Raw genomic sequence first — 13,668 nt, 5'->3', positions numbered from 1 at the left:
CTAGTTATCTAGTGTAGAATCCTTCAGAGATATTTCAGTCTCTCTCTCTTCACTGGATGGCCTAAAGAAAAAGGGGAAAAAAAGGTGTGACAACTGGGATTAGGGGGCTTTTGTTCCTCAGGAGAAAAAAAAGATACTACATATGTGCATTATGTTTTTTAAAATGTTAATTATTTTCTGTTGTAAATTTTATTTTACTATGTTGTATTTTCTTCCCAAAGTAATATGCAGATCAAGCAAAATAACTAAAGGGAAGCATCATGGCCCAGGCCCTTCTCAGTCATTTCTAGCTTTAAAATGAGTTCTCTTTAAAGAACATGAAAATGTATCTATGGTACCAACATATTATAAATCTTCAGAAGAGAAAGATTTCCTTGATTTCAAAATTAGAAAGGATGCTTGGTTCTAAATCCTTGAAGTGTACAGTGGACTAATCAAGATTTAGGTAACTGGTTCCATATCTAGTTATTTTAGCATGGGAACATAACCTATGATTCTAGATCGAATTTCTGCATTATTCTGTCAAAAGTCAAGTAAGTGTGGACATGAGTCATTAGTACAGGTGTTATCAATGGAACGAGTTCAAGGAACAGTTATTTTTTTTTTAAACAGGATTCTTGCTTAGCTCTATTCTCTTGAATACAATGACATATTGGTTTTAAGTAAAGTTTCTTTACAATTTGGCCATTTTGATGTCTTGACTCCTGAATTCAGGAAGTGAGTCATGAAAATATAATTCCTTACACAAACGATCTTGGATCAGCAATGTGATCTAAAAATTAAAACATTACAATGCACTAAAATATGTCCTCACTTTTTCTTACTGCTGGCCTCGTGGTTGTCTTTGCTTTCTTCATTGCTGTCTCCATTGTGTTGTGGTTGATTACTGTCTTGAGCATCCGATCCTCCATTTAGAGTCTTTGAACCTTTAGAAAGATACCAGTGGGAAAACTGTTAGAACTGTGAGGACATCTTAAGTATTAGGAAGACCCAAATTCAAGAACTAAACATAGCCCCAAAGTTCCTAATACTGTATTTTATGTGATACTGCATTGTAATCCTTTGGGTAGACAAGGCACAGTAAGAAACAGGGTTACGATCTATATCTATCCACAAAACAACAGACTACTAATCTGATTATTCCATTTGTTACTGCTGTCAGGAAGTTACTAAAGGGTGGTACAACTCTTTATAGAGCATTGTGATTTATTCCAGTTGTTAGAAAAAGCTATGCAAATCACAGTAAAATTTTGTATTTAAGAACAGAAGGTGGCAAAATAGTTAACATGATTTTGTCTTCTAACTTAGAAAATGATGAGGGCTTCCCTGTAAATACTACTTCATTATCAAACCTCTGGTTTGTTATCATTATCATTCCCTAGTAAATGAGTTAAGAAAATCCAACTCGTTTTGAACAGTTTTTCTATGTTAGGGAGCTGCTGCCAACATGTTTAGTACCATGGAATCAGGGACGCTCCCAATGGTGCAGGCACACTTCAGTTTATTGTGCTTCACTTTATGGTGCTTCGTAGATCCTGCATTTGCATTTTACAAATTCAGTGTTTATGGCAAGCCTGCATCAAGCATGTTTATCAGCACCGTTTTCCCAACAGCATTCGCTCACTCTGTTTCTGTGTCACATTTTGGTAATTGTCACAGTATTTCACACTTTAGACATTTATTATATTTTATTATATTCATATAGTGATGCCTTGGATGTTACTATAATTCATGAAAGGCTCACTTGCTATAACATTTTTTAAACATTCTGAAAATAAGATATGTCATTTCCTTAGACATAACCCTACTGCACACTTTAGACAGACTAAGACTTTAGTATAGGGTAAACAAATCTGTATGCCATGTGACTCACTTTATTACAGCAGTCTGAAACCAAACCCACAGTATTCCTGGAGTACAAGCAAACCTGTACTACAGGTTCTATTTCAAGCTTCGCTCATATATACACCTTAAAATGTTTATGACTGAAATGGCACAGGAATTTGCTTCAAAATAATCTTCAGGAGTGTCACTGAAAAACTTGGGAGATATAATAAAAGACCAGTGATCATACGTTAATAGCTGCTGAAGCTGACTCAGGAAGTTCATTTCTCCTGACTTTTGTGTAGGTTAGAAATTTTCCCTAATTTAAATGAAAACAATAGCAACTACTACTACTAGTAACTACTACTAAGTAACTACTAGTAATTTAAACTTGATAAAAGTTTAGCTAAGATTGAGCAGACTCTGCTAAGTTCTTTTGGGACTCCCATCATCTACTGTAGGTTAAGGCATTAATAAGATTAAATATCAAAGCCATTTTTAAAAAGTAATTCCAACAGACTATTACCACGTACCTGTTTGTTCCTTTTCTAGCTTTTTGTTTGGCCCTTTCTTCCCTTGATCTTTGGTTTTATTTGCTTCCTCATGCTGTCTTTGTTCGGCAAGAGATTTGTTCAGCACTTGTGTGATCACAGAATCTCCTTCACCAACCAAAAACATGTTCTTAAACTTGTTATACAACATTGTAGACTTTTCCATGATAACCTGACTAACTTTGAATCGCCGTATCTGAGAAAACAAAAGATAAGCTCAGAATTTGCCTAACTGATTTCTGAATGTTATTTAACAAAGTGGTGATAATGAGCAAATTTTTAAAATCTGCATAACTAAAGATCACTTACTTTTTTCAGTGTTGTAATCATCTCTGTGTGTTTTTGAGCTTGTTGCATTGTGACCTGAAGTGAAGCCAGTTCATCCAAAGCCTCAATACATCTGTTGACATCCTTCATGACAAAACAGTAATTTCATAACTGTTAATTACCACAACCCATAGAATCCAGAGATTACTTTCAAAATCTCAAACAAGGCATACAAAATAGCCAGTAACATTCTGTTATCTCAAATTTACATACTTATCAAACCATGTTAGAAAAAAACATTAAGCTACAAAAGCAGCACTGTATTTTTAAATGAGGTATTAAACACTTACAAGATTATCAATTTTGAGTGAATTTTTAATTTCAGCATGTATCCTTTGAAGTCGAGAATCCATTGATGTTTCTATAAATTAAAATGTGAAACACAGTAAATAAGTTTTCCAAAACCAGTATTTTTGTATAATCTAAAGTAAAGTATAATGGAAAGAAGTGGTAATTTTTAAAAAATGTTCTTAGTAATCTGCTGACATCATTAAGAAATTATCTGCCATTTTTAGTCTTTAGTTTAGGAAACCAATATTCATTATACAAGCAAAGAATCACTGAGTAGCTGCATGTCTCTAAAATAAGTGGTCTGCATCCACTAACTCCTTCTCAATCCTTTAGCACCTGCCTCTTCCTTACATATTTAACCAAAACTAAAATATCCATCTGAAACCAGATTTGTCAGAAATGGGGAAACATCTTCCTTTAGGCAGTGTTACAATAAAATAAATCTGACTTCATCATATAAGGAGCAGTAAAATAATAATCATGACCACCTTTCAAGTTCACCTGATGATACTTAAAAAGTGCAAAACGTAACAGAATCCATTAGGGATTTAAAATGTGTACTTGTACAATAAGAACATCAAATGACTGATTTCAACATGTATACAATTAAGTTTCTGTAAAACTTCCTTTCTGTGTATAACATTATACATCTTAGAAAGTGAAATAACTAACCTCGCTTCTTCTCCACTTTCTTAACTTCTGGCTTCTTTCCTTCATCTTTATTCTGCCTATCAAATGTTAACACAAATATTTCAAAAACATTGGAACTCTGTGACTGATAACCAAATGCCCACAATCCCTTTTGTAAAAGTTTTTCTTTAAAATAGTTAAGTGACCTAGATCACAAGGAATTGACTATAATTTTTAGACCTTTCCAATGCCACATTAGTATTAGTATAAACAAAACAACATAAAAATTAACATGCCAAAATAATCTAACAATCTAATTTTTCAGTGGCATTACAAATTTTAACAGCTGCTTTTGTGCAATTTTATTCCAACAATAGTGTGTTAAAAGACCAACTGCAGGGTCAATGGATAAATAGGCCATAGTGGGAAGAGAATGCCTGTTTCATGAATTCTAAAATAGCATGTCAAATTAGACTGATTTAATTGTTCCCACATCTCCAAAAGGTAGGTAATTTGAGGGGTTCAAAGTTAGTTACAAGATTAAATAGACTATAATGCTACTATATTACAATAAAGTGGGATTTATTTTTGCCATTGTATCAAACTTAAATGACATTTACTAGTGTTTACATACCATTTCACAAATGAAAAGGTACCATTTTACTGTAAATCACAAAAATAACCATTTAAAAATGAATTCTTAATAATTTCTAGTACCTTGACTTAGAGTTCGGGCCCTACTATAATAAACCAATTGAAATAGACAAGAACAAAAAATATCTAAAAATCAGGTTTTTTTTTTAAAAAAAAACTTTATTTTAAAATTTTGGTTACAGTTTCATTTTTGTTTTCTTAACAAGTCTACTATTTAATCTCTCAGGATTAAAAAAACAATTATTAATATTCTAAAGAATTAAACAACAAAGGAATGTCAAGGGAAGGGCACAACTGCCCCATTCTCTAGGGGTATAATATAGCTACTCCAGTTTAACACCTAGCTTCAAAACAAAATGAATTTTTATATTTTCTAAATGAAATAATGTACAACCACCATCTTCATCTGAGCTTGTAACTTTCAAACACAAAGCTTCATTTTAAGCTTGGTAAAAAACTTAACAGGAATGATGGCCGACCTTAGTATGTAGTGTGTACCTTACAGGAAATGTTTTTTAACAATCATAACACAGTAATAATGCCATTAATGAAGTCCTCAATTTAGAATCTGGAACATTCTTCCATCAAAAGGGGGGAGGGGGAAATTCAGTCCAATGAGTCTGTCTCAAGATCTTCATCTCTTGTTTGCTCCACTTGTATTCTCTTTTCAGTAACTGGATTAATGCTTTGAGCCCAAAATGAGATATATTTTTTATTACTGTAGATTACATGTTGTTTGGCTGGGAATACAATACAATAAACTTTATTTTTGCATAATGCATTTCATACAAGCTGCATCTGAAATGCTTTACAGAGCAAAACTGTCCAAGTACAAAGTTTTGTAATAACAGAAGAAGGAAAGAAAACACAAATATTAGAATTTGAGAAAGTTACATTCGGAGGACATTCAAAAAGAAATTGAAACACATAAAGATTAACTTTGAGATACTAAAGGATTGGGCTAGATTTACTAAGCAACAACTAATTTTATATCTTAAATTGGGGAGCACAATAAAGTTAAAAGCAACAAACAGTCCAACAACTTTTCAGTGAAAGGACAGGAAAGGATAGGTAACAAAAAAATAACTCTAATATTTACATAAATGGTCCAAGTCTAACAGATTAAAGGGAGTAACACTTCTGAGCTTTAAATCAATTTTTAAATTACTCCCTCTTATAGCTAAAACTGCTTATATATCCTCCAAGAAACTAAGAAAGGAGATGGTCAAATGCTATACTCGACAAGACTTTCAGCTTACAGATTTATTATATAAAGAAAAGGTACAAAATTATTTAAGAATAGTTTTTTTAAGAATTTCACTGCTTAAGTTTGTCTTAGTGACCTACAGCATGTTTTTAAAATCACCTCCTCACTAAAACAACAAAAAAACAGTTTAGTCAGAATAATGCAAGACGTTTCACAAAGAAAGAAACGTTTTTCAGAGAAAGACCTCAGAAGAGACAGTCTAAAGATAACTAAGAAAACAAATGTAATAAACACATGAAGCCTAATCATCATTGTCATTGCTATTTTCCTTATAAAATTATTTTATAGAATAAACTTAAAGGGGGAAGAAATTCCCCATGGTAAGTATATATTATCTCCAAGTATCAAAACTTATTATCTTGATTTATATTGCACACATCTAATGCAAACCCTGTCAGCCTTTCAGATTTACTTGTACTGGCTTCATGGGTTTCCAACTGTGCTTTTGTTATTTTTGCTGGTCTTCTGGGGGAGGCCTGCTGGTGGTATGACAAAGATAAATATTTCTTTCATTCTTTGTCCACTAATTTATCATCTTTCTGTATTTAATATTATATGAGAAAACAATAGAGGATGAGGACATTTTCTACAAAGCCTTGAAGCAGTTAAACCCTATCTGCACTTTCCGTTTAAATTAAAAATAATTCATAGGGTGATTATCTCAGTGAATTTCATCCTCTTTACTCAGAAAAGAATGAAGCTTGAAATATGATTATCATATACTGAAGACATTTTTCTAACACATAGGCAAAGTCACTTCTTTAGAAGGCTTCAGAAAGTCTGGAAAATGAGATTCTATTGTTTAAAATTTTCATGCTGGCTTAAAGAAATTGAAATTTATAATAAGAAAATACTTACTGCTCAGTTTCCATTTGTTCTTCTTGCTTGCGTTTTCTATCTGCAACCTCTTTCTCATGTTGTCCTTTGAGCATATTCCTTCTATGAGCAGTTTGAAAGTTTCTTCCACCTTTTCTCTTCTGTTTTATTTGAGAATTAGGATGGTTTTAGTTAACTATCAAGTCAGTGACTAATGCTTCTATGATTACAGTTGTGGAAGAAAAGCAGCAACTAGTTTTCTTAAGGGACAATTACTAATTTTAAAAAATCTTAGAATTCCACATGTTGTTGCTATCTAAATTTAACTTTTGCCTTGATCAATTTGGGATTCATAATCTATTTACTGCATTGCTATAGGAATGACATGCTTTGGTTAATATGGATTAAAATGAAGTACATTAGGCTGTTTGCCTCGACACTGTGACTTCAATACCTGTTTACTGACAAGTGCCTGCTCAACCTATGGAATTTTAGGTCCGGGGCTTCTCAGGGTATTAATAAGTTAGATAAACATAAATGAAAGACCTACACAACCTGGGTCAGTATTTCCAAGGCTATACACAAAACTTTTGTTTTTATACAGAAAAGAATGCATAACTTTAATCAAACTCCTAAATTGCTGCATCCAAATAAAGTACCACTAATAAACTGTACACTCAATAGGTCTGAAATGCTCGTTGAGGTCAATAATATAAATCCATGTATAAATTTACCTTTTTACATCTGTTGTCACTGGTCACAACTTACTTGGCTTAATTCTTTACTTTCCTACCTTTTCTAAGTAGATGGGGTTATTAGAAGTTTATCATACAACATTTTAACTCCCATTTAATTGTGAAAAGGTAAGGTAAACTTATGATGTACAATAAAGCTTCAAATTTGCTTTTTAACACTGCTAACTGAAGTTTATTCAGAAAGGTAAAGAAATTCATTTTAACTTTTAATCATATTTATAGACTTTCTTAAAGATACTGAAATCTTGATCTAAAGATTAAGAACTACACAAGAAACTAAAAATAAAACAGGTTTTATTTGATATGCAAACATTCTACCTTTTCACCTTCTTGATCATCTCCTTCTTCTTCAGAATCAGAGGTTGATGTAACCCCTGTTTTGGCTAAATTTTTCCTTTTTGATTCAGCTTCCTTTTTCCCCTCTTTTTTATCTGGCTCTTTTCTTGGCTTTTCTTCTTCCTTCTGGCCCTCTTCATCCTTTTTAAGCTGTTTTTTAGGTTGTTTTTCCTCTTGCCCCTTTTTCTTGCTTTTGTCTTCTTCAGTTATCCTATAATTCACAGGTAAAACAATGAAAAATAAACTTTTATGTATCTTGTCATTCAACCACAATCTCTGAGTTAATAACTATTTTGGGTAACAATAAGCTATACATAGTTTTTTATTTAAAAACAAATTTTAAATATCTTCAAGTAAAATGTAAGGAAGGGTCACTATCAGCCTATCACACACAAAAAAGAACATCCTTTTAATATAAGTTAGAAGATAGAAAAATTACAGTGGCACTAGAAGAGTGATTCCCCACCCCACCCCACCCCCCATTTTCTAAGTTCTTTGTAGCTCATTCACTTAAAAATAATACTGGGTACCATCTCAGATGCCATGGTACTATTCTTGACTCTGGGCAACAGCAGTGTATAAGGTGTGTGAGATCCCTAGATTTTAGCCACATAGGCAAAAATACAATTGCAGAATCAAACTAGTATGGTGAAATACAGTCATTTTAAAATTTGAAGAAATATTCCTTGCAATTTAAAAGGCTCAATTCATGCATATAATGGTTATATATATGGCCAATTAATATTATGCAGTGTTCAAGGAATTTTATTGAGAATTTCATATGTTATTTAAAAGCTGCAAGGAACCCCAGATCATTCAGTCCAACCCAATCCATTTAACAGGTGAGAAAATGATGGTGCAAAAAGGTCAGTTAGCCCAGTATCTCAATTCCAAATCACTGACTTTCCAGACAGCTGCTTCCTTGAACCCTTAAGAGATTAACTTGCAAAAGAAAAAAAAAACCCACATTTTATTTCTTTAGACATTTTTTGTCACATAACTGTCATTGGCTATGTTTATCTTCAAATGTTATATGGGTTTCACCCTTTACTTTTAATCAATGGAAGATAAGGCAGGCAAGTAAAATCACTTCAGTATTTTCACAAGTTAAATATTTTGACAATGATCATTTTGTGGAGATGCAGAAGAGAGGATCAAATATAAAAGGCATTTCCATGGCTCTTCAAAGTTACTGACCAACTGCTTCCCCTAAAATGTTACCCCCTGTGCAAAGAGGCAGGTATTAAAAATAAAAATATCCTTTTAACCCCACGTCTGCTTCTAGCAATGTATTCTAAACAAGAAAAATGTATACATACAAGGAATAAACATTTTAAGAATTATGACTCACATACTGGAGAAACATGACTACTTTTCTCTCTTAAAGATAGAGTTAAAATGTGTATCATATGCTCTTAAGAAATGGATTATTTCTAAGTTTTAAAAACAGTATCAAAGCAGAGAATTCCCATAACTACAATTAAGTCTTTAGTTAATTCCCTCCTTACCATCTTCCGTGAAAAACAGACCTCTTGGGGATAAGTTCTCTATTAACAGGTCAAGGTATGGTAGGAAAATTATACTAAAGGAAATTATAAATATAGTTTAATTTAAAAAAAAGCCCCAAATATCTCAATGACTTGTAATAGATCTTTACATGAGGATTAGGAGATGGTTTCAGCTTTTCTGGACTCCATTCCACTGTCTTATCATTTCAGGACCCACTGCAAAGAAGCTGTCACTACCAGAGACACCCATTGTTCTTATGGTGGACAGCTCCCATTTTAAAAGGGTTTATATAGTTTTGCTCTGCACTCTACTAAGTTTTTGTCCAGATACAGAGCTAAGAGTAGCTGTAACAGCCAATGCCTAGCCTACATACAGCACAAATGAGAAATAAACATTGTAAGCTACTGGAGTTGTCTATCATGGAAACCTAGAACGTGTGACACTTGCTTTGCATTTGAAACCCTACTATACAACACACGAAACTATCGTCTATGATAACTGGAAAGGAACTTTATTCAGTGAATTTGTGGCTTTAGGTGAAGAGGTTTCAAAACAAAATATTGGCGTCTTCCAGTTGATTGTTATCAACATAAATTTTATCGGGTACTTTAAGAAAAAGGAAGTTCAAAAAATAACAGGACAGCTAAGGAAGGAGAAAAAAATCCCATGCATCTCAGTGGTGAAAGTTGTTTCCAGCCTATAAAAGATTTTTAAATTCAGACAAAGACAGGAGTCAAAGATCCAGTCAAGGTAATGTATTAAGTTGCCAGCCTTTCCTTAAGAATTCAAACTGAGATACCTTGATCCTTCTGATAAGCAAATGATTGTAGGAAAAAGAAACCAGAAGTGGGTTTTCAAGAAAACATATAAACTCAAAGTACTTTTACTTAAGTGTAGAAAGATAAGCATGTCTGGGGAAGTCTTATGAGTCACATCACTGCACATGAAGCTAACTAGAATGAAATGGACACACACACTAACAATGAAGTATTGTTACACTACCAGAAGTGATGACAATCTGCATGAAGGGAAAGTAATGGAGATTTAAAAAGGAATCTTGAGTCAAACTCCCTAAAGTATGAAAGGAAACTAAGAAAGCTGCTCAGCTAGTAAGGAGGGTAGTACTTTCCAGTGCAACTATTGATACTGAAGAAGATCAACTAAAGATGATACTAAAAAAGTAGAGAACTCTCCAAAGAATGGGCCAGAGGTCAAGGAGAGAAATGGACTAGGAACAAACCTAATCAAGGAAATATCCTATATATAAAATGGGGATCTCACAATATTTTCCCAACAGAATTTCTTATTTCCTAGGGAGCAATGACTGCTGTTATGTCTCATAATCTTGTCCTTGGGAGTATTTATGGTTCCCTATCCCAGATCAAACTGCATATATAAAGGGGAGAGGAGAGCAGATGACCTGTGTTCTAGTTCCTACATCTCTACATCAAGGCCTTAAGTTGATCATGAAATCCAAGACTTGATGCCTTGATTAGAGAAGACATCTTACAGAGGGGATGAGAGAGATTCATTTGAAATGTTTAACAATAAACTCACCTGCATGTACTTAATATTTTAATTTCACTATAGTAATTAAAACCACGTTGTTTTTTGCCACTATTTTTGAGAATATTTAAACAGCTGGCTTGGCAATGAAATAAAACTCTTTCAACATACATTGGTTAAAAAGTACCAACACTCTTAAGTTGTTCTATAACTGAAATTTCCAATAAACTGTTTTCATTCAAAACATTGTAAGTCCATTCTTAAATGACATACTTGAGTCTTTTCCTGTAAAATCCTCGAACACAATAGCTACAAAGTTTTTGCCTTGTCTAGACATACATTCCTCTTGGTGAAGTTTCTACCCAGAAAGCTGACACAGACAAGATCCACATAGAAAAAAAACGGTGGCAAGGAAGGAAAACGGAAATACTGATTGTTTCGTTGCTAACTAAAAGAAGTCATCATTCCAAAAGACTCATTTACAAAAATAATATCATTTACAAAAATAATTTTAAGTGTTATTTTGAAATAAAGAGCAAGATTCTATTCTGGAAGAGCAAGATTTGTGGAAATTGCTTCAAAATACTTTGTCTGGGGGTGGGGTAAAAAACACTTTGTCTAAAAATTTCTTTAAACGAAGAGATTATAAATTTTACCCTGCATTATCTGAGTATCTTACATCCTGATATATAAGAAAATGTCTTAGATTAATGAAACCATATCAGATTTTTCTTGATTCCCTGTCAACTTTAACTTTTTTATATAATAAAACTATGTTTTAAAGAATTTCTCTCATAATTCTAAGAAATACAAAATAGCAATAATAATCATCTGTGAATAAAAACTTGTAGAAACTCAAGTAAGTTTATACATATTTGAAGTGAAATGTCTTATTTATTGCATAACTAATTATAATACTCACATGTCACTCTCTGAAGGACAAGGTTGTTTTACCATTTTGGGTCTGCCTCTTGGTTTTGGAATCTTGACCTCTGTGGCTAACATTCACAGGAAGAAAATTTTTGTAACTACCAGTTTTCCCACCAAGATGTAGACATCATATATAAAAGTTATAAATATACATACTATTAATTAGTAGTTATTACAGATATAGTTTTTTTTACTTTAGATTTTAAAAATCATATCCTCGTTCAAATGAGTAACAATTTAGAGAAGTAAGTCAAGATTATTTTCAATTTACCTTTAGTATGGCTGAGGACTTAAAAGAACATCCTTCACTGTTGTTTTAACAGGAATGTCACAAAATTCAACTTTATAGTAGATAATAGCCCTTATACTCAACATTCATATACATACTACAATATCATTTGTAAATCTATGTTCACGACTTTGAAAATTCTTAATCAGAATTCACTAAATTTTCTAACAATACCATTAATTTGATCCATTACACTATTAAAATCCAAAGAAAAAGGTAAACAAATTTGAGGCAGAGGTATTACTCAGTTTAAATCTGTTTCATTAAGAATCCTATATTATGAAGTAGGGAAAAAAAATTGTCTCTATCCTGGCTAACTTTGTTTTACTTTGTATTAGAGATAGAGCCTTCCAAACTATTTCCTATTTGCCAAATTAGGAAAATATTTTAAATAGGCTGAAGACATCTACATATTATATAGGTCCTAATAAAGAAAGAATACAAAAATTTAAAAATTAATAACTGTGATAACTCAAATGTTGTGTTCTCTTGCTTTCATTACGATTCCATTTGGAAAGCTCAAGTTTTCTAAAGTTAAGAGGTCAAGTAAACCCATTAGTCACGGAATTTATATCTCACCACAGCCTCATTAGCTGCTATTAACGGAAAATGTAATGGGGATAAACAGAAAATGAAAAAGTCTCAAACAATTATTTCAAATTTAAATACCTTATCAGAGAGCAGAAACCTTAATGTTTATCTTCTTTAAAGTGTGTATGTTACACATAACCAAGTGTCTATTCACCTATTCCAAAGCAGCTGAGGTACAGCACTTAAATGGATTAGAATACTGATCACAAGCCAGATACTTAAACATTAACAATCCTACCTGCAGGTCGTCCTCTTTTAGGACTCACTTTTAGGTTAGCAGATGCTGTTGCTGTAGTCACTACTCCAGCCTCCTCAGTTTCTACTTGTTTTTCTGCCTGAATAACAAAGATTTAAATTATTTAGCATGGTAGGCATTCCAAGTTTATTAGTTTAATGGCAAAAACATGCCAGTGTAAGGTAAGTTCAAATATAAGCATAACTTTAAAAATATACATATTCATTTATTTGGCTGTGCTAGGTTTTAGTTTTGGCATGTGGAATCTAGTTGCCTGGCCAGGGGTTAAACCTGGGCCCCCTGCATTGTAGCACAGTCTTAAGCCACTGGACCACCACTAAACATTACTTTTGTTATGATTTTCACTTTTCAACAGTTGACTCAGTGATATCCTCAAACTTAGCTTGTAATTCTAGGAAACAAACTATAAAACTTCACTTTTTAGATCTTCTCAACCTAAAAAGAGTCATTTGTAAAAATAAATGGAATATTCTTGATGCAAAGTACTGAATAAAGTGTAATTACACTGAATAGCCCACATATTGCTTATAAATGTACTTTCATTAAGTATCTCAAAATGCTAAAACTTTACATTGTGTACTTATGATATACAACCTAAATTAATGTTAGAAAAGGCAATATATTAAGTTACTGATATTTCCATCCTTTGTTAATATACACATTTTATTTTTGAAATGAGACAGATCTGCTGTTCTTCCCTAGGAGTTATTCTTATTTTCCATAAAGAAGGACTCACTGTAAAGAAATCCCAACAAACCTTTGCAAACTATAATGCCCTAAAGGTAATGAGACAACAGCCTCAAATGAGAATCCATTTAATCAATTCAAGCATTAGAGTAGAACCAAGGCTGATAACCACCAATTAGAAAGGAAATACAAGCATAATATCATAATGGAAGAGAGAAAAGAAATAGTGAAGAGATCAAAAAGAGCAATGAGGATTACTATGAGCTGCTTCCTCACCCTCAACTACTTAGAATTCAGCCCAAACTATCTCACAAAATAAAGGCAATAAAGCATCTCAGAAAAACTTGCATAATCCAATCTTACTGATAAAAAGTCTTAATCTTTTAATCAACAATCCGATTTACAAACACTTGAGATAATGACAAATACTGGTAAGGATATGGAGAATT

The 13,668-nt window shown here is 32.6% G+C and overlaps 1 protein-coding gene across 1 annotated transcript in view; it reads right to left on the bottom strand.

Moving 5' to 3' along the window:
• Positions 1–13,668, bottom strand: part of PSIP1 (PC4 and SRSF1 interacting protein 1) — a 37,617-nt gene continuing 23,949 nt past the window's right edge. Inside the window, exons 7-16 of the mRNA XM_052644982.1 lie at positions 12,515–12,611; positions 11,389–11,464; positions 7,434–7,662; positions 6,403–6,521; positions 3,666–3,721; positions 2,993–3,063; positions 2,685–2,786; positions 2,358–2,571; positions 815–926; positions 1–61 (exon numbers count right to left, since the gene is read on the bottom strand). Of these exons, the coding sequence (XP_052500942.1) occupies positions 1–61; positions 815–926; positions 2,358–2,571; positions 2,685–2,786; positions 2,993–3,063; positions 3,666–3,721; positions 6,403–6,521; positions 7,434–7,662; positions 11,389–11,464; positions 12,515–12,611 (1,137 nt within the window). The remainder of the gene's footprint in view (positions 62–814; positions 927–2,357; positions 2,572–2,684; positions 2,787–2,992; positions 3,064–3,665; positions 3,722–6,402; positions 6,522–7,433; positions 7,663–11,388; positions 11,465–12,514; positions 12,612–13,668) is intronic.

This window comes from Budorcas taxicolor, chromosome 8 (assembly GCF_023091745.1).
Source record: "Budorcas taxicolor isolate Tak-1 chromosome 8, Takin1.1, whole genome shotgun sequence".
Classification (NCBI taxonomy): domain Eukaryota; kingdom Metazoa; phylum Chordata; class Mammalia; order Artiodactyla; family Bovidae; genus Budorcas; species Budorcas taxicolor.
This window is presented reverse-complemented; position numbering and strand designations above follow the sequence as displayed.